General features: G+C 45.0%; 1 protein-coding gene across 1 annotated transcript in view; it reads right to left on the bottom strand.

The window, feature by feature from the left end:
• GLG1 (golgi glycoprotein 1) overlaps positions 1-15,170 on the bottom strand; it is an 86,891-nt gene extending 71,721 nt beyond the window's left edge. Inside the window, 2 exon segments of the mRNA XM_037408773.1 lie at positions 14,832-14,968; positions 14,971-15,170. Of these exon segments, the coding sequence (XP_037264670.1) occupies positions 14,832-14,968; positions 14,971-15,145 (312 nt within the window). The 5' untranslated portion in view covers positions 15,146-15,170.
• Between the last annotated feature and the right edge of the window lie 6,065 nt (positions 15,171-21,235).

Here is a 21,235-nt window from a genome sequence, read left to right as displayed (position 1 = left end):
CCTCCAGGGAACGCTGACCTTACAAACAAGGCTTTGTAAAAGCACAAAAAACCTCCAGGAAAAGTTCATTAGAACCTTTCAATCATTTTCCCCTGACACACAATAAATAAAATGCCTGGTTCAGAAAGGAAAAGCCTAAAATATAATTAGCCCGTACTATTACTGCCATTATTGAATGCCTTGGTGTGCAGCGTTAGAGGACAAACTAAATTTTCTATCAGTTGAAATGCATACTATCCAGTCAGCCCCCAAACCAGCCAAATACATCCCGGTGACAACCCTTTCTTCAAAAAAAGGGCATTAAAACAGAGAAAAGCTCTGTAACCAAACAGCTTGAAAACAAATGAGGCAAAGCCAATTGCAGTAGTATCTTAGGGTGCAAGAGCTGCATCTAGTACTTGAAAACTACACTGCACACATGCTGTGCTGTCCAGAGCAATCCCTCCTGGGAGAAGAGCTGACCACCTTGCCCAGAAACTGCTATGTCAGAACATTCCTGAATGAGTGACCAGACAGACCAACTTTCTCCATAAACAGCAGACCGTTGATAAAGAAATCCGGGCTAAAGCTGTTTCCCCTTATGGGAACAGGGAAAGTCCAAATCCTCACACAGCAATTTAGCTGTAACTCTTAACACATCTCTAGCATACATTCCCCACCTGCTGCACACCTCACTAGTTGGTCAGATTGGGCCAACATGCTCCTTTCATGCCATTCCACAGACAGAGCCACCGCCACTCCACTCCTATCTGCTAGAGGATTTTGCCCCAGATTTACAGCATAAACTATTTGAAACAGCCACTAAAGTCACCACGCAGGATGTGGATACCTCAACACCAAGTAAACTGTCAGTCTAAACAAAATAAACTGGAGAGTCCTTTTTTTTTTAAAAAAAAAAAAAGGGAAATATCAGATCACTTGTAATTTCTTAAACAGCTAAGAAAAACCAAAAATCTCATCTTGGGTTCACTAAAACATTTCATAAAAATTCAAATGCCTTCTAAAAAATTAGGCCCCGATCACATCGGTAACAAGTACTCAACGACAGCGACATCCAAGTTAAAGACATGCATCATTTTAGTTCTGCACTCAGTTTATTTAAGCTTCAAGCCCGACATGCCAAGATTTAAAACTATTAATCTTAAATATAAAATTAAGTCCCACACACCCTACCAAGACACCAAACTGATCACAAAGCAAGCCTGAGGGCTGGAAGTGTAGTCCCCCTGCTCCCTTCATCCTAAATGTTTTGTATTATGTTACATCTTGTTATTCAAATACAAGTGTGACTGATGGGCCTCCCCCTCAGCTCCACCAGCAGCTCTCCAGGGAGCAAGGGTTATTTTGTAACTTTTATCTGTTGTTTTCCTCAATGAGCGATTTCTTCTCAACAGCGAGCAGAGTTTCACTGATAAAACTACCAACTGCATCCCCAGTCTTAGAGCCAAGGGTAAGACGGAGTGCTGCAATATTCCCAAAGTCAGGAGCAGTATTCATCACGCATACCACAGGCTCTTGCATTCAGAAGCACATCCACAGATTGCTGCAGATTACATGCGACTTCATGAACACATGAGAAACTTTCTAGACTATGTGTCTTGCTAAATATGAGGACAAGCTGCCTGTGGCCCTTCCCTCCTCCACAGCCACTCCCAGGGTCTCTGTTGCATTAAAAGGAGCTCCAGTTTTCCTGAAGGATGAACGCCTAGGGCAGTCAAATCCCAAATATTTACCAGGTAAATGAATATCAAGTCTAAGAACAAATAAGCTCTTTGGGACAGTAATATCCTACACCACATCACACTTCTCTCTGATAACAGCCTCATGCATACCGATACAGAAATAGCATATTGCTGGTCTCATAGTCCTAGAACTCCTTTTGGACTAAAAGTTGCAGATTTGCTCCAGAAGAAGGATGAAGCAACATTTCAATGCCACACAATGTTTTGAAGGCTCTGAGAGGCCACAGGAAAAAGAACCACTTCCATATTTTTCACAAAGCACTTCCCATGGATTAGAGCTAACAATAGTAAGAAAGGATGTGAAACACCAAGTAACTCAGATCTATACCCAGTGCACTGTTACCTTTTGATACAACAAGTATTGCCAGTAGATGTTATGTGTGTTCATTTGGGGGTGAGGCTGTTAGTTTTTTGGTGCTGGGTTTTGTTTTTTTTTAAGGAAGAACAAACATAGCTACATCTCATCCAGGTGAGAGACTGATTTAAAAAAAACCAAACACATAATTTGCCCACCATTAAGAGATGCTGCTCATTCCCAACATTATACAGGCAAAGCTCAACTGTTATGGAACAGTTAACACTGAAAAGAAAAAAAAAAAAAAAACAACACCTACCACAAAACAAACCATTCACAGCACCGAGACAGACTTGCTGTTTTGCCCACGCTTTCAGCCTGTATGCTATTCTACTGTTGCCAAGTACTGTAACTGAGGAAACCAAAGCAGAGTTATTTTAAACAGCAGCTCCCAAAGTGACACAGGATCATAACACAGGTTCTCATCCAGGTCCAGCCCAAGATGTCATCAACCTCAGATACCTGTCAGATTTACAGGACCTCTATCAGATTTACAGTACCTTTTTCAGCTTGGACAGCCAGACCCAGGAAAAAACAAATGTGAAAAACCTAGAAAAACAAAAAACAGACAAGGCTGCAAATTAAGAGCATATCCATGGGAGTAACTACAGGAATGGCAACTGATGTGGAATAAGTTCTTCTCTCCCTTGGCCCAGGGCCACAGTAGTCCTCAGAACGAGATGCAAGATGTGCTTTAGTAAGGTGGCCACTAAGAGCTACTGCTACCTGGAACAGCAGGACAGAAAGGATTTCTATCCTTTCCAAGTCACTGTTGTTCTGGAAGATTTATCTGATCACTTACCTCTTCCAGGGAAAGGCAGCAACTTTCTGCTGCTACCATATCCAATCAAAAACATAGCAACTTCAAAATAAATATTTCCATGGTCAAAATCCCTGCAATATGCCATGTAATCCAAGATTGTAACCGAAACCTATTACTTGCTTCTCTATGAAATCAATCATTCTTTTCAGCTACTGTATTCACTGTCATTAGGCCAATTCTGTGAATTTATCAGTATCATGGAATATTACAATCTATTTCTAGGAAAATAGGGACTTTCAACACAAGAACAAACTACAACAGTTCCTGTACCTTGCCCTCGAAAGACTGAATTAACATGATTTGGCTAGCATAGCTTTGGTTTGACATTTGAATAATAAGGGATATGAGAAATTCCATGTTAAAAACAGACCACCAATAAGAGTGTCCACCTTGACTATTCATGATGGCTACAAGCCCAGGTGCCTAACGCAAGCACTGCTCTAGCATACCATGAGAAGTAAGAGCCCCATCTGTTTGGAAACAAGGGCAAAAAGCACTGCCCGCCCGAGACTGGATCCTCAGCTTCTGCACATCAGCTTCTAGAAGCGGAGAGGAGAATAACCCTGACACTGTTGTCCTTCATTTCCAGGTAGCTTCATGACTGGGAAGGTAGCTGCACTGGTTTAATTCTCCATCTTCCCCAATCTCTTCCTACGAAGATGCTCATCTACTGACAACCCACGCGGCTCACCCACATGCATGGTTTCAGATTCACGAGTGTACACAGAAGGAAGCTCACTGCTGAAGTCCTGGATTCAGGTTTGAAATAGTGCTACCAAGGGATAGCACCCAAATGGATGAACTTATTACAGAGGGCAAAACAAAACAGTGAGCTCCATAAATATGGCAGCAAACAGCACTGTACTCAAACTGCCCAAATTTTACTCACATGCACTCTTTTGACAGCTCTGAGGCATTAGTTTAGATACCTTTCAAAGATGACCTCGATTCATTTTATTGTAATGCTACAAAAAGTGTGCAACGTACAAACAAAGAACTTAAAAGACGACCACGCCAAACCCCAAAAGGGCTGTTCAGAAGTACTTCCAGCAACATGGTTCCCAAGGTAGCAAGCTGTAGTATCAGCCAGTCTGATACCAGTTTATTTTAATGGTTCCTGAGAACAAAAGTTCAATTCGGAAAGACTCTTCTGGCCCAATTTAAGAACAGAACAATCAAGGTATATGAAATAACACTCTGCCTTAAAACTTGAGACAAAGTTTCAAAGAAATACAGGGGTTCTCCAGCCTTTTTACGTTTAACAGTCAATAAGCTACTCTGCTACCTTCACAGAGGGACTTTTATTTTTTTTTTAAGCCAAACCTTTGATCTCCTAAACAGGATCTCAATACCAAAGTAGTGATCCCATTAAGTAATGCAGAAATTATTACAGTCAGAGATCAAACTCCATCTCCCAACAGACAAAAGATCACTTTAAGATGGCAACAATACGCTGCCATGTTATTTGAAGCTATTCACGATGTACAACTCTGAACCACAGGAAGGTTTTTGCCCATTTCCATTTGCCCAAAGCCACTTTGGCCAACACACTGGCTAACACAGCTGTGGTGGGCAACCAACCAGCAGATAAAGTGACTGGAGCACTGATTCTCACATCCTCTTTTAGTTACACAACAAAGACATCCAAGTTCAATACTCCTCCCAGCTGCACTCCACACCACGCAGCCTACCTGAGTTCTCCAGTATTCTTAGAAAGTTTCTAGGAAATGCCTTTTGCAAGTACTCTAAGTTTAACATACTGTGAATGCTAGTGAGTAAAATAGACATTAGAAAACAACATTTATTAAATAATCTCTGAGGGCATCACAAAGTTATGATAGATTTCACTGGAAAGTCTCGAGGGAGGATAGTATTTGGGGAAATTACTTTGGGAAGTATTGACATACAAAGAAAGGAATTTAAATTCCATTAGCACTCTCCCTAGCAGAACAAGTTTAGACTATGGTTTTATACAACAGGCCTCTGGAAGAGTTCACAAATGCCTGGAGGAAGAGGAGGGGAGAGAAGCAAAAAACCCTGTAGTTTGCGGCTTGTAAGCTTTTCCCCTTTGTGCAGGTCTTACCTGTGAGGTGCTCACAAAAAGGAAGCCAACACGGCCTCAGAGCATGGGAAAGGGGTTTAATGTGGACAAGCTCAAGCCACGCTGCTGAGTACCTGAGCTAGAACAAATTCTGCATTACTCCAGGAAAGTCTACCCTATAAACTGCTATTATTTCTGTAGTCAGAGACAAGTATTATAAGTGATGGTTCACTGTGTGTTCTGTGCCTGCTAAAGCACAGGTAAAAGGTCATGGAGCAAAAATATGAAACACAGTAAAGTTCTGTTTGTGTTCAGTAAGTGCAGAATCACATTCCCCCTACAACTAGTATTTTGCACATATACATTTAATTAAGACTTAGCAATAACATTAGAATGAGTACACACCTTTAGAGCTGTGAATCAGTTGAGGGAAAAGTATGTTCCCTAGTACCTACCAACAGCTTCCCAGGTGCTGCTGTTACCATTGGGATTGCTAGAGACAGAACACGCATTCGCCACGGGAGTCCCATTCCAATACTCAGTTTAAAAAAAAACAACTCAGGGAAGGCTTACACTATGAACTAGTGTTTCATTTTTTTCTTTATTGGCTTTAAAAAATAACTGTGCTTCATAGGACTGATCAGAAACAAAATAAGTGATGATGGCTGCTGATCACTGCCTGGAAGCCTTCAGTTAAAAAAGCAAGCAGAGTTACACATTCACAGGATCTTTGACTCCTGCTGCAGATGGTGACTCAAACAGCTCTGTGTTTTCCAGAGCGACTGCTGTTAAGTATTTTCTAACCTGTACTTCCCTCTAGCAAGCACTGACCTGTTATCCTGCTGAATCCTTGCCTAAGAAGCAGACAGCTGGAAAAAGTTCACCTCACTGTTTTAAGCAGAAAAAAATAGATCATTAAGTTTGCCATAAGAAATCTCGCACTGAAACCACTTTACAGCATACAGAGTTTCTCCAGTTCCATGCTGACTAAAAAGATTTTCCTGTATGTTGTTCTACACTACTCATTAAGAATGCAGTTCCGGTTGCCAACAATAACACACAACTCAAAGACTTTTCCACACTTCTTTAATAATGCTAGCTGCAACGTATGTACACTACTGAAAAGCAGGCTAAACCTTTGGTCTGAAGACTGGCAGCAAGAAAGACTACATTAGCATACTCATTGCTTCCACAGAGTCAACTCTATAGACTCCAGTAAGATAAGAGAGATGTCATCATGAATTTGAATAGCTGTGTCACAGTAGAGACCCTGCATCTCCTGCCTCAAATACTGAAGCACCAAAAATACAGTGCTCGCAGCATCAGTTCAAAAGTAACAACCAAAAAAAGCAGCAGGGTCAACATAATGTCACATGTTAATAGCTATGTAAAACACTTGCCAAAAAAAGTTCATGGTCAACAGTTCTCTGGACCTGCATTTACTCAGGACCTTGTATCAATGGAGATCAGATTTTGACTTGTCTGTCTAAATTCTAATATAAGAGGATCACATTAATATTGATTTGTTTAAATCTTCATGAACACGGCTAAAGAATTGCAGTCTCTTAATTTACAACATGAATTGTTCACAGCTACAGTGTTGCAGTGATTTTACTTGGAAGTGGTTAGTTTTTCTGATTTTATGACATATGTAGATAGGCCACAGAGAAACTATCAAAAAAAATAATAAGAAAAAACCAATTTCATAATGAAAGAGCTTACTGTAAGCTTCTTCCAGATTGTATTTCAACTCAGCTGAGAAGAGTATAACAAAAGTTGACTCAGCTCAAATCAAGCCTGCACTGTTACAGAAAGTCTACACGCCACACAGGTTTGGATATTTTATTTTTTTTAATTCTATCAAAACTTTTTGTAGGGCAATTACTTCAGCACTTAGAAGAATGCATGCTCTGCTGCGTTTGTTTTGCAGTTCACTTGGTGGAAAGTATTCTACCCTGCAGTAACAGGACAGTCTAGAAAGTCTCAATTAGCAAACTACTGAGCATGATAAAGGTTAGTGAGCCTCCTATTAAGAGATCTAGAGAGCCAATGTGCCACCAGAATAAGCTAGGCATTATTTTTTAAACAAAAGACAGCACACTTGCCCGAATGGTTTTGCATAGCAGGGCTGTAATAGCTATTTGTTATTAACCTACCCTGTTACATGTAAGTAATTAATTATATCATCATAACTAGCTGCGTTCTCTAGAAGAGGCTCAAAACTCCTGAGAACCAAGTAAGCAAACTACAAGAAGTTTTTTTACAGAAGAACTTCTACCACTAACTGCAAAACAGTAAAATACTTCAGACATTTAGAGAAACCATGAATACTTATTACATTAAGCGCTGTTTTTTTGTCACTTCAGCAGTTCTTATGCATTGTTTCAGGCAAAGATGCAAATAATAACAAATGGAGCAAATAAGCATTCCTGTCCTGCATGATTAATGTTCATTTATTCCTATGTTGCTACCTGGCAAAAGAGATATTAGAAGCATACCATTAGCCTTAAACCACAGCACTGACAATAATAAAGACATCAAATGTACAGTCTGAGTTGAGGCAAAATCTTTAGACATTACAACCAAGTAATGCACCAACACAAACACATGAAATCTAAGCTCACAAAGCTGTAAGAGCTACAAGATACACTTATCCAAAGGGAAAAAAATAATCAACTCCGGTGCTACAACCCCAAAAAGACAGTGTGGGGAAAACAGACACCCCTCTAACTAGTAGAAGGAAATTCCTCAGCTCAGAGCTGCAGACTTTCAGACACCAGTGTGCCAGGACACCCATTTTATGAATGCCACCTCTGGTCAGGCATAGAACAGTACAGGTTTTCATCTACTGCCTTGATGAAGACAGGCCACAATTATGCTATAAGCTGGTACCTAAGAAAGGAAGAACCTCTGCTCCTCACCTAACACACTTCTATGATACTGATAAACTGGACATCCAGACAATGAAAGTATCCCATGACGACAAAAAAACCATCAGCTAATAGAACTGAAATTTTTTTAGTGCCATAGCAACGAACTTCACAGACTTTAGAACTACAGTAGTGAGAAGATGCAAAAAATTATTCTGAAGCAAGATTTAAAATAGAAAGGCGACTACCTAGACCTTTTATTCATCCAATTCTTCCTAATAATAAACCCCAAAGATAACTGCAAAGATTTTCAAAAGCAAGAGCATGTTTTCCAAAGACCACAACAAACGAAGTCCACTGAGGAAGTGGTGCTTGCATGCAGAAAAGCTACACTGTAAAGAACATCTAGACATTATCTCTATACTAGAAAATAAAGACAGCACATAATTTGCCTAGAATAATCTCTCGTCAAATCATTCCATTCCAACTGTGACAACCCAAAGCAGCACCTGAGCTAGAGAGCCCTCCCTTCCTCCAGTACGAGGGAGGAGAGGATGCAAGCGTGGGAAAACACAACCTAGCTGTGCCTGTCTCTACTGTCACAACAGACTGAGTCTGTGCTTTTCAATACATTCAGCTATTTGGCTCAGGAAATCACCTCCCCATAACCAGACCTCTGCATAACGCAGCTTACTCAGTTCATCCTGAGCCAAGCTCAGACTGTACAGCCTACGTCAAACTTCACTTCTCTCCCCTTGCATTTCCGTTCCTTTTCTCCTCGGCATTCAGAGCTGCAGCAGGCCAGCAGTGCCAGCTCACTAGAGGAAGCAGACTTATAAGATAATCCCTTTTATTAAGCCAGGCATCCCAGGCCAAACTGATGCATAACCAGCTACTGCAAGCATCAGCCTGCCAAAACCAGCACAAAACTATAAAAAAAAAAAACAACACAACCAAACCCAACCCCCCCAAAACACCCCCGCAAAAATAACTCTCAGGTAAGAAATGCAACAACTGTTACGATTGCTAGGAATAGGGAGAACTCAGAACCTGTGCTTAATGCTCTGTTCACAAGACATTAAGTCCAGGATCTAGCAGGAGGGAGACCATCCTACCCTCTAAGTAAGCTCACATGTGGCTCTAGTAAGATGAAAGAGGTACTTTTAAATACTGTTACAACCTGAGATTCAGCCAAAGGCTGATGCCAACACAAATCGGACTTTTAAAGTATATTTAGAAATTTACTTTAAGACTTAGCTACAAAAGCCAGGAGGAAATTGAGCTTACCCTATCTGAACACAAGGAAAAACAATAACTTCAGAAGAAAAATATGGCTATTCTCAGTTAAGAAACCAAGCCTCAGGAGAAAAAGCTTCAGAAAGTGTTCCAGCCTTGTCTCCACCATTTTCTTTTGCTGCTGCTCATATGGGTTTTTTTCAGAACTTAATTATCTAAATCCCTTCCTCCTAGATCCAACCATTCCCTTCCATTGACTTTGATAGATTTATCTTCCATTTTATGAATTTTAGAAGCAGGAGGGACCAGTCTCGACCATTCCAATTAATATGCATCTGCCACAAACCACTGTAAATTCTCCATTAAATTCAGTTTGAGACACGAGTGATATCTGGAAACTTCTAAAACAAATGCACAGGCTTCAACTTAGACAGCATCCAGTTACACCCCAATAAAGTCAATCGCTTAAAATTGCAACACATTTTTACTTTGTTAGCTCAACTTCAACTATGGGTAAGAATTTTTTTTTTTTCTTTAAATTTCTGTGCCCTGTTCAGGTGGCTTTGAATCATCACCAGGTCAATATCCCTTAGAAAAAAGGGAGAAAGTAAGCAAAGCCCTTGGCAAAGCTTAAGGTACATTTCCCAGGTTTCTGATCATTGCCTTTGAAAAAAACATCTCTTTGTGTGTCGATATCTGAACCAGATGATAATGCTGTAGGCACTGTAAGAGCATCACCGGAATACTAACTGCCTACTCCCTTGCAATAGTAATGATCAGAGAACCAGAACAGCTTCCATCCCACAGCTATGTATTTACCACCCTGAGAAACGGGCAGTTCCCACTCAAACCAGTTTACCTGAAAGCCAGGGAGAATGTCTGGAGGTTTTGTGAGATAAAAAACAAACTACATGTACGGAAGGAGATATCCAGCTCAGTGAACAGTTTTTCACTATTTGCATTTCCTAAAAACTAGCCCACCCCTGTGCTATGTTTAATCCACAGCCCTCAATTACAGCTCTGGACAGGTAAACAGTCATTTGCTGCCACAGCCCAGACATCTCTAAAAAGGTACTTTAAATGACAGCTTGTGTGCATGGGAAAGCTGTGAGAGACGGAAATAACATGAGTACATGCTTAAATATGAGACAATGTTGCATTTTGAGTCAAAACAAACCCCTCACCCTTCACCTCAATAAATTACAGAAATAAAATTTAACTGAGCTACTGTGACAGACCACACATCCATTTCAATGCAACCAAAAAGCTTCAAGGAAGCCTTCACATTTGCAATCCGTTTACCAAGAAAGCAGAATAACTGCAGAACAAGCACAGAGACTGAGCACACCTGAGTTTTCCTACAACTATAGTATTACCAAAAGAGATGAAGACTCCAAGCATGTGCTACCATCCAGTTTCTCTTTTCCATCTATAATTTTAAACTGAGGTAATTTCACTGGCACTATTTTATCAGACCACTTAAGGAGCCTCAGGTGCATATGCAGTGAGGAATAAAACATTTATACAGAAGAAACAGGCTAGTTGCCAACCCATCAAATGGGACACACTTCCTAGTCTGTAAGTCACATCAAACGAATTTTCTAGCTGTTTACACCAACTATGTATCTGAAGTAACACAAAAAATACTATTCTTACAATAAAGAGCTGTAAGATTAACTTGTTTTGTTCTTAACCCAACCCTCAACGTTAAGAGTGCCTTATTTTGTCCAAAAAGCAGAGCCTTCAGGCTCAGTTATACCATCGCTGCCATAAAGGTGCTACCAAAGAAACAGCCATTCAGAAAGAAGAAAGTAGCAGGAAGCCAGAACACTGACCTCTAATCCTGACTTAACCACGATCATTTCATCTTAGAACAGTTATTTGGCCTATAATGCGTTAGTGTGATATAGATGGGTTCAATGCTTTAAATATTACATAATCTTCACAAGTGCAATGCAAGTAAAGCTCAACAATTACGACACCAAGTCAATTCACTGATTAATCACATCTAAGGCATGTTTTAACAGGAACATTATGCTCCGCTAATAAGCTAGATAAAAGAGCTACATTGGTTAAGATATTTTCATACCTGCTAATGCTTCCTACCTCAAACTCAACAACTTAGTCATGCTCTAAATGCAAATCATCATTAATCATGCAAAAATTTTTACCTAGCAAATATATTAATATTTCATGTGTTTATACTATAATCACCATGTAAATTAGTTTAATAGGCAGCCCATAAAAAAGGGTTTAAAGGCTGCAGTCTATGTTGAGTGCAATACAAGCTCTGAAGCTTCTCTAGAAACAAGGCTAGCAACCAGAACAGTTTCAGAAAAAGCACTTTAAAACACGTTTTTTAAAAACAGAAGTATACACCACTCCATTCTACTCTGTATCTTGGCATAAAGTTATTTGGATAACAATTAAAACACTGATGACAAAATTTAGGTGACTCAGAACAGTAATGTATCCAGTGTACAAATAATTTTAACCAGAAGGAAATTAGTTCATTTGGAAAATGCACCAAAACACATGTTTTATTCTATTTTCTGATTATAGTCAAAGATGTTCAAGCTGACTAGCTCTGACCACTACCTCCTCCAATTTGGGAAGGACGCTTCTTTTCTACTACAAAAGGAAAGCGGAAGAGCATGACTGTGTCCCTTGATTTCTATCTTTCAAACAGTTGAACAACCTGAAATACAGAAGATTTCTGCACCTGCAAAAGCAGACTCTGCACTACAACTCAGCATTTCATTGACTTGGTGGAAATTCAGTGGTATTTGTTATCAGTTGGGGAGGTCCAATTCGCTTAAAGAATTCTGAAAATACACAATGCTTAAATATCTGTCTTGATAATACTTTGAACTGACAGTCTACACATAACCTCTCAAAACCAAAACTTAAAAAAAATATGATTTGAGGTTGTGGGTTGTTTTGAGTTCCCACCTCCTTCACTGTTTTCTTTTGTTTCAAACTATTCTTTACTGAATGTTTGTGTTAAATTGCTTCTTTCAACATTCACCCTACAAGCTAGGTTCCTGAATCAGTCACAGGCTCAGCACTCCTGTTTCTTTAGATTCAGAACTACCCAGCAAAAGCAAGAGAGGACTGACTTTAAAGATATCAATACGAACAGAAATAATGTAATGGCATTCTCACTGGCTAACAAAACAAGCACATCTTTTCTCTAGGGACTCAAAAGGAAGGTTTCAAGTAGTTGCTTCCCCTGATTATTCAAATTCAAGTCTCCTAGCTTTACCATATCACACTAAGAAGAAAAATCAAGAGATAATCTTAACAGGAATGCTCCCAGTTCCAAAGTGAAAGTTTTTCTCCTTTAGAGGAGCATTTCTTATGAGAAAAGTAGATCATCTTAAACACCTATGGAAAAAAGGCTGCTTCTGCAGCCTAACTGCATCTAAAAATCCTAACTGCTACTTGCAATGAAGCAGTGCCCAAATACCATCCTCTCTGATGTTATCACACACACAGAAACTCCCCCAAACCTTCCATTTACTATAGCCTGACTTTTTAAAATGGACTTGTATGACTTAGACTACTTCTCTACCCATTTTAAAATGTAATTGTCACTTTTCTGGTATTGTCCAAACAAGCTGCGAGATGCTCTGGAGTCAAAATTAAAAGTTGTATCAGCAACAGTAACAGCTAGTATGTCACTGCTTTCCTCTGCTGCCACCTCCAATGCAAAGGAAACATCTGAGACATCTGACCCTGCTTTCCATCACCCCGTGTGACACCCAATGTTTACAACACAGGATTTTTACACAGCGTCTAAAGATTAAGAATTGAACAGTAGTGATATGCAGAAGTCAGTTATTTTAATTAATTTCTCAGAGCAGCACTCCAGGAAGTCATTTTTACATCAGGATACAGCCCATCACATCTGCGTTATGGCAGAACTGTTGAGTCTGAGACCAGCTGACAGTGCTCTTTACAGGCTGGCACCTTAGGAGAGAAAACTCAATCCAAAACAACCCTGAGATGTCCTATCGATGCCCGGGATGTCACCCCAGTAAAAGATTCATCTTCAGCACTGGATATCAGACAGCATTACAGCTAGACAAGACTAACAGCCAGCAAACTACTGACATCGAGGCAGGCTTTGAAAGGGTAAAAGGAAAACCACAAGCAAGACATAACATGCAAAAGATAGTGGAGCTCTCATGAGAGATGCAGAACCAACATGAGCTTGTACTTGCTGAAAATGAAGCACGATGCAAAGTGTCCCCTCATCTTTGGCTTCTCCCTGCACACCCCTCTACTTACCCCGCTCTGTGTTTAATTGGGTAACATGACAGAACTATTCCAGCAGAAAGCCGATACAAACTAGACGATAAAAAGGCCCACCTCGCTAAAATGGCAGAAAACCAGTAAGAACTGGAACTGTGAAAAGAGAAGGGAGGGGCCACACAACTGGAAAGAAAGGAACAAGAGCTTGCCTTTTTGGCAGGCTGATAGTTTGTGAACCACCGCCTATAAGCGCAGCTTCTGAGACCCCCTCGGAGAGGGTTTCTCCCTAACTGGGGGTCCAAAAGGTCCCAGACAGGCTGAAGAAACCAAGGGCCAAGTTATTCACACAGCAAGTATCAGAGCACTTCATAACTGCAATAGATGTTGCATCAGGACTCTTAATTTAAAAGATCTAACATGAGCGTCTTACTAAACTATCTGCCCAAAATTAAGACGTAAAGTTAGATTAAAACCTAAATAATTTTTGTATTTTAAGCCAGGAAGTAATCACTGACACTTATTGGTTCAAGACTCCCCTGGATGAGAGTAACCATTAAGTCACTGCCATCTGCTGTCTCTGCACTAATGGATGAGAAACGAGCACAGTTTTTTCCTGACTGCATTTCCACTTGATAAAACACCATTAAAACTGACCCAGCCTGACATTCCTGAACTTCGTAGCAGAGAAGCCAAGAACTAAACAGACTTCAACGCCAAAACAGCTCACCAAAGACACTTCCCCCAAAGGCTTCTTCAAAGTGAGCAAAAGCTACGAAGGAATGAATGAAAAGATGGGGCTAGAAAAGACTGGGGTGGCAACTCAGGATGTTTTCTTGAGCTAGGCTGAAACCACTCATGACAAATTATTTGGGAACGACACAGGTTGCCCAGCCAACCTCCCCGCATAAACTAAGCCAGGTCTAAGAACCGTACATCTAATTTCATACATGCACAAGCAAGCACTGGAAACACAGCGTCTCTGCCGCCGAGCTCTAACGCGAGGGTGGGAATCCGAACCCCGAAAAAAAATAAATTTCCTCAGGTCTCAGCTGCTACCAGCAAGGCGACTCTCCTCCGCGCTGCGCGGGCGGGACCTCCCCAGCCCTCGGAAAGGAGCAGCCTGCGAGGCACCAAAGGCAGAAGCGAGCCGCCCCTCGCCGCGCTCCCCCACCAGGAGCCGCTGGCAGCGCCGAGCCCCGCGGGCGAACCGAGAGGAGCCGGCAGGAGAGCGGCCCCCTCCCGGCGCCCCTGCCCCAAGCCCCGCAGGCGGCTCCCCGGCCCGGCCCCCTCACACGAAGCTCTGCAGCGCGGGAAGTGCGGCCGGCGGCGGCCTGCACACAACCCCCGCTCTTTACAACCAAAATCCTGAGGTAAACAACGAGCCGCGGCCAGGCTGGCTCAGCCTGGAGCGACGGCGGGGCCGGGGGGCGCAGGCGGCGCGGAGCCCCGCTCTTTGTTCGCCGCCACGGTAGGCCCGGCCCGGCCCGGCGCGGCGCCCGGCCCTCACCTCACGGACGTCCTGCAGACACTCGAGGACGGCGAGGTTGTTGGCCCAGCTGTGCTTTGAGCAGAGCCGCACCACGTCCTCCCGGCACACCGCCTCCTCCGACAGCTTCCACCCGCTGCCCGAGCCGCCGCCGCGGGGGACCTCGCGGGCCCCGCCGCGCCCGGCCCCGCCGCCTGCCCCGGTAAGGGCAGGCCAACCTGCAACGGCGGGAGCGGCGGAGGAGGGCCGCCCGCGCCGGCCGCACCGCCCAGCGCCAGAAGCAAGAGGAACGCCGGGCCCGGGCAGCGGCTCCGGACACGTCCGCACGGCGCCATCTTGGATCGCCACCTCCGGCGCGACCGCCCGCCCACCTAGCGGCACGCACGCCGTATGCAAATCAGCGCGCCGGTGACGTCATGCGCCGCGCCCCCTCCCGAGACCACGCCTCTTTCGGACCATGGGGCGTGGTTTACTCTGGCTCCGCCCCCCGTGGCTCCGCCTCGGCCGCGTCCCCTCAGCAGGGTGAGGCGCCATCACAGCCCCCTGGCCCCGCCGCCATTAGAGCCCCCGGCGGCCATCTCGGCCCCGCGGTGGCCCCCGCTGCCCGGCAGCCACGCAGGACGGCACTTGCCATGCTGGCGGCAGGGGACGCGAGGAGCCGCGCCCAGGCCACGCTTACACCTCAGGGAGGGCAGCCTGGCCTGTGCCTGCCGTGGCAGGTGTCCGGAAGTTTGGGGTTTACCCTACAATCTCTCAGTTCCCACACGTCAAACGGAGCTCGCAGTGCCGTCCGCCTCGGACGGGTGTTGGGGAGGGTGGTTAGAAACCTGGGGAGCTCTTGGCTGCCCCAGTGATGGAGGACGTAGCAAAGGCCCTGAGGAAACGGTGCTCAGAGGAGGGTTGGACTGTGTGCAGTAAAGAAACCTTGGGGCCCCGTGTGGAACAGTGAAGAAAAAGTAGTGAATAGCTGCTCAAAAAAAAAAAAAAAACTTGAATAAATACTGGAAAAAGACCACAAATACTGAATTGCCAGCTAGCCAGGGTGCTCATGGGTAAGGGCTCACACCTGGCAGACCAGGACGGGATCATGCAGTTGAGGGTTGCATGGCCCGGAGGTGGGCAGCAAAGCCACCGGCACAGATGAGCTTCGTGCATGGATGCACCCGCGGCCCCCTCCTGCAGCACGATGCCCAGGTTGGCAGCAGGGAACAGGATTAAATCCCACTGCCCACCAGTGTGGCCCAGCCAATCACATTTTGGGGGTGCCACAAGATTGAGAGTTCGGCACCTCTCCCACCCCTTTTCAGTGCAGGGCCCTCTGTTTCAGGGCTGGGTGTTGCCTGTCACTTTCCATCATGGCTCCGGGGCTTTCTGCACGGGGATGGAGACAGAGGCACTCCTGTAAAAGTGATCTTGTCCCCAGAGCGGGATCTACGATGGCTGATCACATTGTTGGTGGGATGTACGAGCTCCTCCTGGGGCAGTAAGTCAGGGGAAGTCAGATGCGATTTGGTGATGGATCATCTAAAAGTGGTGCCTGCAACCACGCAGCCTCTGTCAGAGCAGTAGTAATGGCACAGCCCCCTCCACCCCGCAGCCAGACCTCTGAGTTCCACAGTAAAAAAAATATCTGCTCCAAGTGTGGGTCAGTAGCAGCAGTGGGACACAAGTCTGCCACCAGCTCAGCAACAACAGCTTTTTGGGTGCCTTCCCAGTCTCCCAGCAGCAGGATCCCAGCAGGCCAGCTCTCAGCATCCTCCCTGGATGGATTTGCCCCAAAATCTCAGCTTTGCTTCCAGCAGCAGGTGGAAACAGGGGACGGGGAGAATCCCATCTCAGTTTCTCTGCCTGGTTGATTCCAGGAGCAGTTTTCCCAGCACAAGTCGGCATCAGTCCAAGGTCAGAAGATTTTGCCTGGATGCCAAGGCATTCCATGGGTCTGCCCTGGCTCGGTGAGCTGTGGTGAAGCAGAGCTCCCTTCCTGCCCCAGGCTGCCTCATCCTGCCTGGGCAAAGAGTCCTGCTGGGGATGCCACCTACCATCTTACCCACACCAGGAGCTACCAGAGCACTGTGAGCAAGCTGGAGCCCACCACAGCCACCAGTCTGCAGCCCCCTCATTCAGGTGGAGATGAGGGCAGGAGAGGGCCTCCTCTCTCTCAGCTGGCAAAGCCCCCGTGCTTCTTGCTATTGAGTGTCATGCTGGGGACACAGCGCTCAGGAAAGGGCTTTGTGCTGGCACCCCGGGGCTGCGCAGCTGGGAACACTTCAAAACAAAAGCAGCAAAATCCAGCCTGTGCTTGGCAGCCCATTTGGCTTAGTGGAAATTATTTGAAGAGCTAGCCCAGCGCAAGAGCTGGCTCTGCTCCTCTATCCATCGCAGGACAAGGACAGAGGGAAGCATTGGGGCTGGGTTATGGCTCTCTTCTCCTTCCTACACCCTGGGAGCTCTCCGGAGACTTTGTTTTTTGATGAGCAGCCCACATCCTTCTGCCAAGCATCCTGCACTCAAGGGAAACCTCCTCCCAGACTTGGATTTTACCATCCTGCGTAATCCACCATTAAATAAGCATTAAAAAAAAAAAGCCCTATGCTGACCATGTCCACACAGCCAGTTAAACAAGAGGTATTTGTTTTGCACAGGGCGACATCACTGCCGGTGCAATAACCCCAGCAGTTCATTGCAACTGCAGCCCCTCTCCCTTGGCACAGGCTCAGTGGAAATGCCCTTATTACCACATTTTAAGCATTTTACCAGCAAGGCTCTCAGACTCTGGGTGCTGCATTAAGTGCTTGCCATCGTCTGCTTTTGTAGCGGGTAGCACATTTAAGTCTCACCGCTTCAAGCAATAAAATGCATTTATATAACCCTGAGCTGTGCAGGGCGAGGCTGCTGGGACGCCTCTCGCTCCTTCCCAGCAGTGTCCTCAGCCTCCAGCTCACTGCTTAGGGGAGAAGGAAAGCTCTTCCTCAGTCCATGCAGAGGAGCTGCTCCAATTTTTAATTGGATACAGAGCACTCACTCTTATGTGGTCATGGGCATCGCTCCGAATCTCACCGCAGCCTCCACACAGCGCACTGAGGCCCTCTCCCTTGCATGCAGACTGGCTCAGCTGCCTCCCTCCAGTGCTGTGTGTCCCCCAAAACTTCAGCACCACCTTTCCCAACTGATGGTCACCTGCACTAACAAAAGCTCTTGCAGAGAACCTAGTCAAGTGCTTCGTTACTGCTTCAATTCAGTGCTTTTCCCCAACGGTCAAGGCAGAAACACCAGCTTGGTATTTTATTTGCATGACGCACACTGGTTTAGCCCCACTGTGTTCTAGCTTTTCTCGCAGGTCAGAGTCCTGCAGCACTGTTGTTCATCCATGTTAGAAAATAACCAGAGGGCCATGGCAGTATTTAGCTTCTGAGGAAGCTGTGGACATGCAGGAGACAATACTGCAGCTGCAACCTCGTGAGTGTCAAGAGCAAGGGGAACTTTTTGCCTCTTACACACAGCTCCTCCAGTCCGACGTGACATTTGTGTTTTGCACCAAAGAGCAAAGCTGTTCATACATCCTTGCTTCACAGAGCATCAGAAACCCCAGGTCATTACTGCAGAGCCTATTGCTCCCCCCCATATTTATGCAGCTCCGTGTTGCAATTGGCACCTACATAAGGAAAAAAAAAAAAAAAAAAAGGGCAATTTTCCAACCCTCCAACCTGTCACAATTCTTTCCCAATCCTGCTTCTGCCTTCCTGGGCACTCAGTGCTACTCCCAGCTTGATGCCATCAGAAGCACAGGGGGTGGCTTATTCCCCTGTCCGCAACCTCTGCCGCTAGTGGAAACACCAAATTGGACTTGATGTGAGACTAAACCCCCTGGACCCTCAAATTAATTATGCTTCATGGGGTGGGATAATCACTAAAATTAGTTTGAGGTGGTTTTTTTCTAGACCAGCACCGGCTGGACAGGGCCTGTTACCTGCTAGGTTTGTCCCGAGGATTAGGTAAGTAGGGCATAGTTCCCCAAACTCGTCTACTTTTTTTGCTACTTAGAGGCACTATTTTGAAAGAGATGGAATAAAAGCAACATCCCACATGTCCTTCATGCTGTCAAGATGTCACTATGGCTCCAAGATTTTATCAGTGAATTTTCCTGTACTGAAGCATCCGTTTCCTACGGGCACCCAGCCCACAGCACCCAGGGCTCTGTAACGCCAGGGCACCAGCAGCTCTGGCTGCCATCCCAGCACAGCCCATCTTTTTTAGCAAAGTAATGCGAGCACCAGGTGTTTCTGCCATCTCAGCACCATCTCTAAATATTGTTAACAATCTCGAAAGCAAATAAAGGATAAATATTGTTATCTTAAGTCAGGAGGCTGTTTACACCAATGTGCTTGACTTTGCAGGCTAAGAGTCCTCGCAGGGGATGACAGCAGCTCGGCAGAGGGGCAGTCCTGCTGCCAAGGCACCGTAACCCCCCCTGCTTGATTTCACACACAGTTCTGCACAGATTAGGGATGCAACTAGACTCAGTGGTGTCTGAGCACTCAGCTAATTCACATTGTAGATGGGAAAAACCTTTACTGAACATTTGCTAACAGAAAGTCAAAAGTGGCATCCCAGCAGGAGAGACTGTGCCTTCCTTGGCAGTGAAATCTGTTCTTTCACATTTACTAGTTCTGGCATTCATTGCAAATCAAATCCAACAGAAAAATAGTTTTTGCTTGCTTGTTCCTGTTGCCCTCCTCTCCTCTTCCTCCTCCCTGAACTCCTTTTCCTCATACTCTCTCCTTCATAAACCAGCAGAAAGCCAGGTCTGTTAAGGAATTCACTGCCTTGGTAGAAAATCTGCTCATCTACTTTATGCAGCAAATGTTGCCACATCTCCTTGCAAACTGAAAAGGAGAACTGCATGAAACCCCCCTGGGATGCTCTGGCTACCTCAAGCAGTTTAGTCTGAACCTTGCTGCAGTGCCTGGTTTAAATCCAATTTAGTTCAGGACACGTAAAATAGCCACTTTTCCGCTCTCCAGGAATCGGCAGGCACAGCCAGAGCCAAGCGAAGCGCTGGCAAGTCCTGCCTTGTGTGCACACACACCAAGCTGTGCTCACTTCTTTAGGGCTACCTTTCATCACCTGCAACATTTTTAAGCATGTTTTTTGAAACCTCACCCGAGTCACTAAAAAGTCATGGCCAAGACGCAAGGGTAGGTGCTACAGCAGCGAAGGCCCCATGGCGCTGAGGCTGGGTGCAGGCAGAGGGCTGGCTGCCTCGACCCTCCCCTGGCCACGCTTTTGGTCGCTCTGCAGATCACCACCACCTAATACCAGATCACTCCTGTTTGAGGCACACACGGAAATCCCTTCTCGGGAAAGCACGGCTCCCCCTTCCCTGACACCACACCTCCGGCTGGATTGTGTTCAGTGCCAACGTGGCCCCTGGGTTTCCTGCCAAGCCGCCACCACAGCCAGCTCTGGCCAACGCTGCGCTGTCCCCAGGTCTGGTTTTACAAGACTTAAAATTAAGAAAAGTGCTGTCCCGCAAAAGCCCAGAGGGAAATATTACAAAATGCCCGTGCATAGTTCGGAGCAAGGCCCCATCTGCAGGAGGCCCAGCGCTGCCTGGCTTTACCTATCACCTCACATCAGATTTACTACAGGAATTGCCAAGGGGCCGCCCTGCTCCGTGATAACAAAATCTTCCCAGAGACAGAGGCAGAAATAGCCACACTGTGGCTCATTGCCTAAAACACCAATGAAACAGCTCAGCCTCTAACAGCAGCTGCCCTGTATAGTGCAGAGACACCAATTTTTTTTCTTCCTTCCATCCTGGAATCTGCCCCCTTGACTCCAGACAGATGAGCAAATATTTAATTAACACATTTGACCTTTTATCAGCCCTCAATGCCAACGGCTTTCTGCACACAATTTAGGTGCTCTTTCCTGGAGCTTGCTGCAAAGCTGGGACTAGGACCATGTTACAAGGATCTTCAAATCTCAAATCTTTGAAAAATTACCTTAAATTCTGGATTTGAAAACTGAGAGAACATGAACACATCATCTTTTATATTTTAATAGCATTTAAGTTTGTACCTCTTACTCCTGTAGGGCAGTATAAAGTAGAAAACAAGTGCTACCTAGAAAAAGCAAAAAGCTGAGCGTCCTTTTAATTCCTTTTCCTGTGTATGTTTAAAATTTTCCAAGTTTCTTGTGGGAAGAAGGGGTTGAAGTTGACTGAGCTAAATGATGCCTCAAAGTGGCTGAGAACAAGCAGCTCATTGCACCAAGCCAGCAGAGAGCAGCCTGCTCCTCCTGGTTTTAGCTGGCTTTACTGGAGACCTTCTCACAGTGTTATTCTTCCTACTAACCTTTTGTTCCTGATCATTGTTGAAATGCCAGAGTCTCACACGAGTGAGTTTATTTCCAGTTCAAAGGAT

The sequence above is a fragment of the Falco rusticolus genome, chromosome 15 (assembly GCF_015220075.1).
Source record: "Falco rusticolus isolate bFalRus1 chromosome 15, bFalRus1.pri, whole genome shotgun sequence".
In the NCBI taxonomy this organism is placed as follows: domain Eukaryota; kingdom Metazoa; phylum Chordata; class Aves; order Falconiformes; family Falconidae; genus Falco; species Falco rusticolus.
Note: the sequence above shows the minus strand (reverse complement) of the source record. Positions and strands in the feature narration are given on the sequence as shown.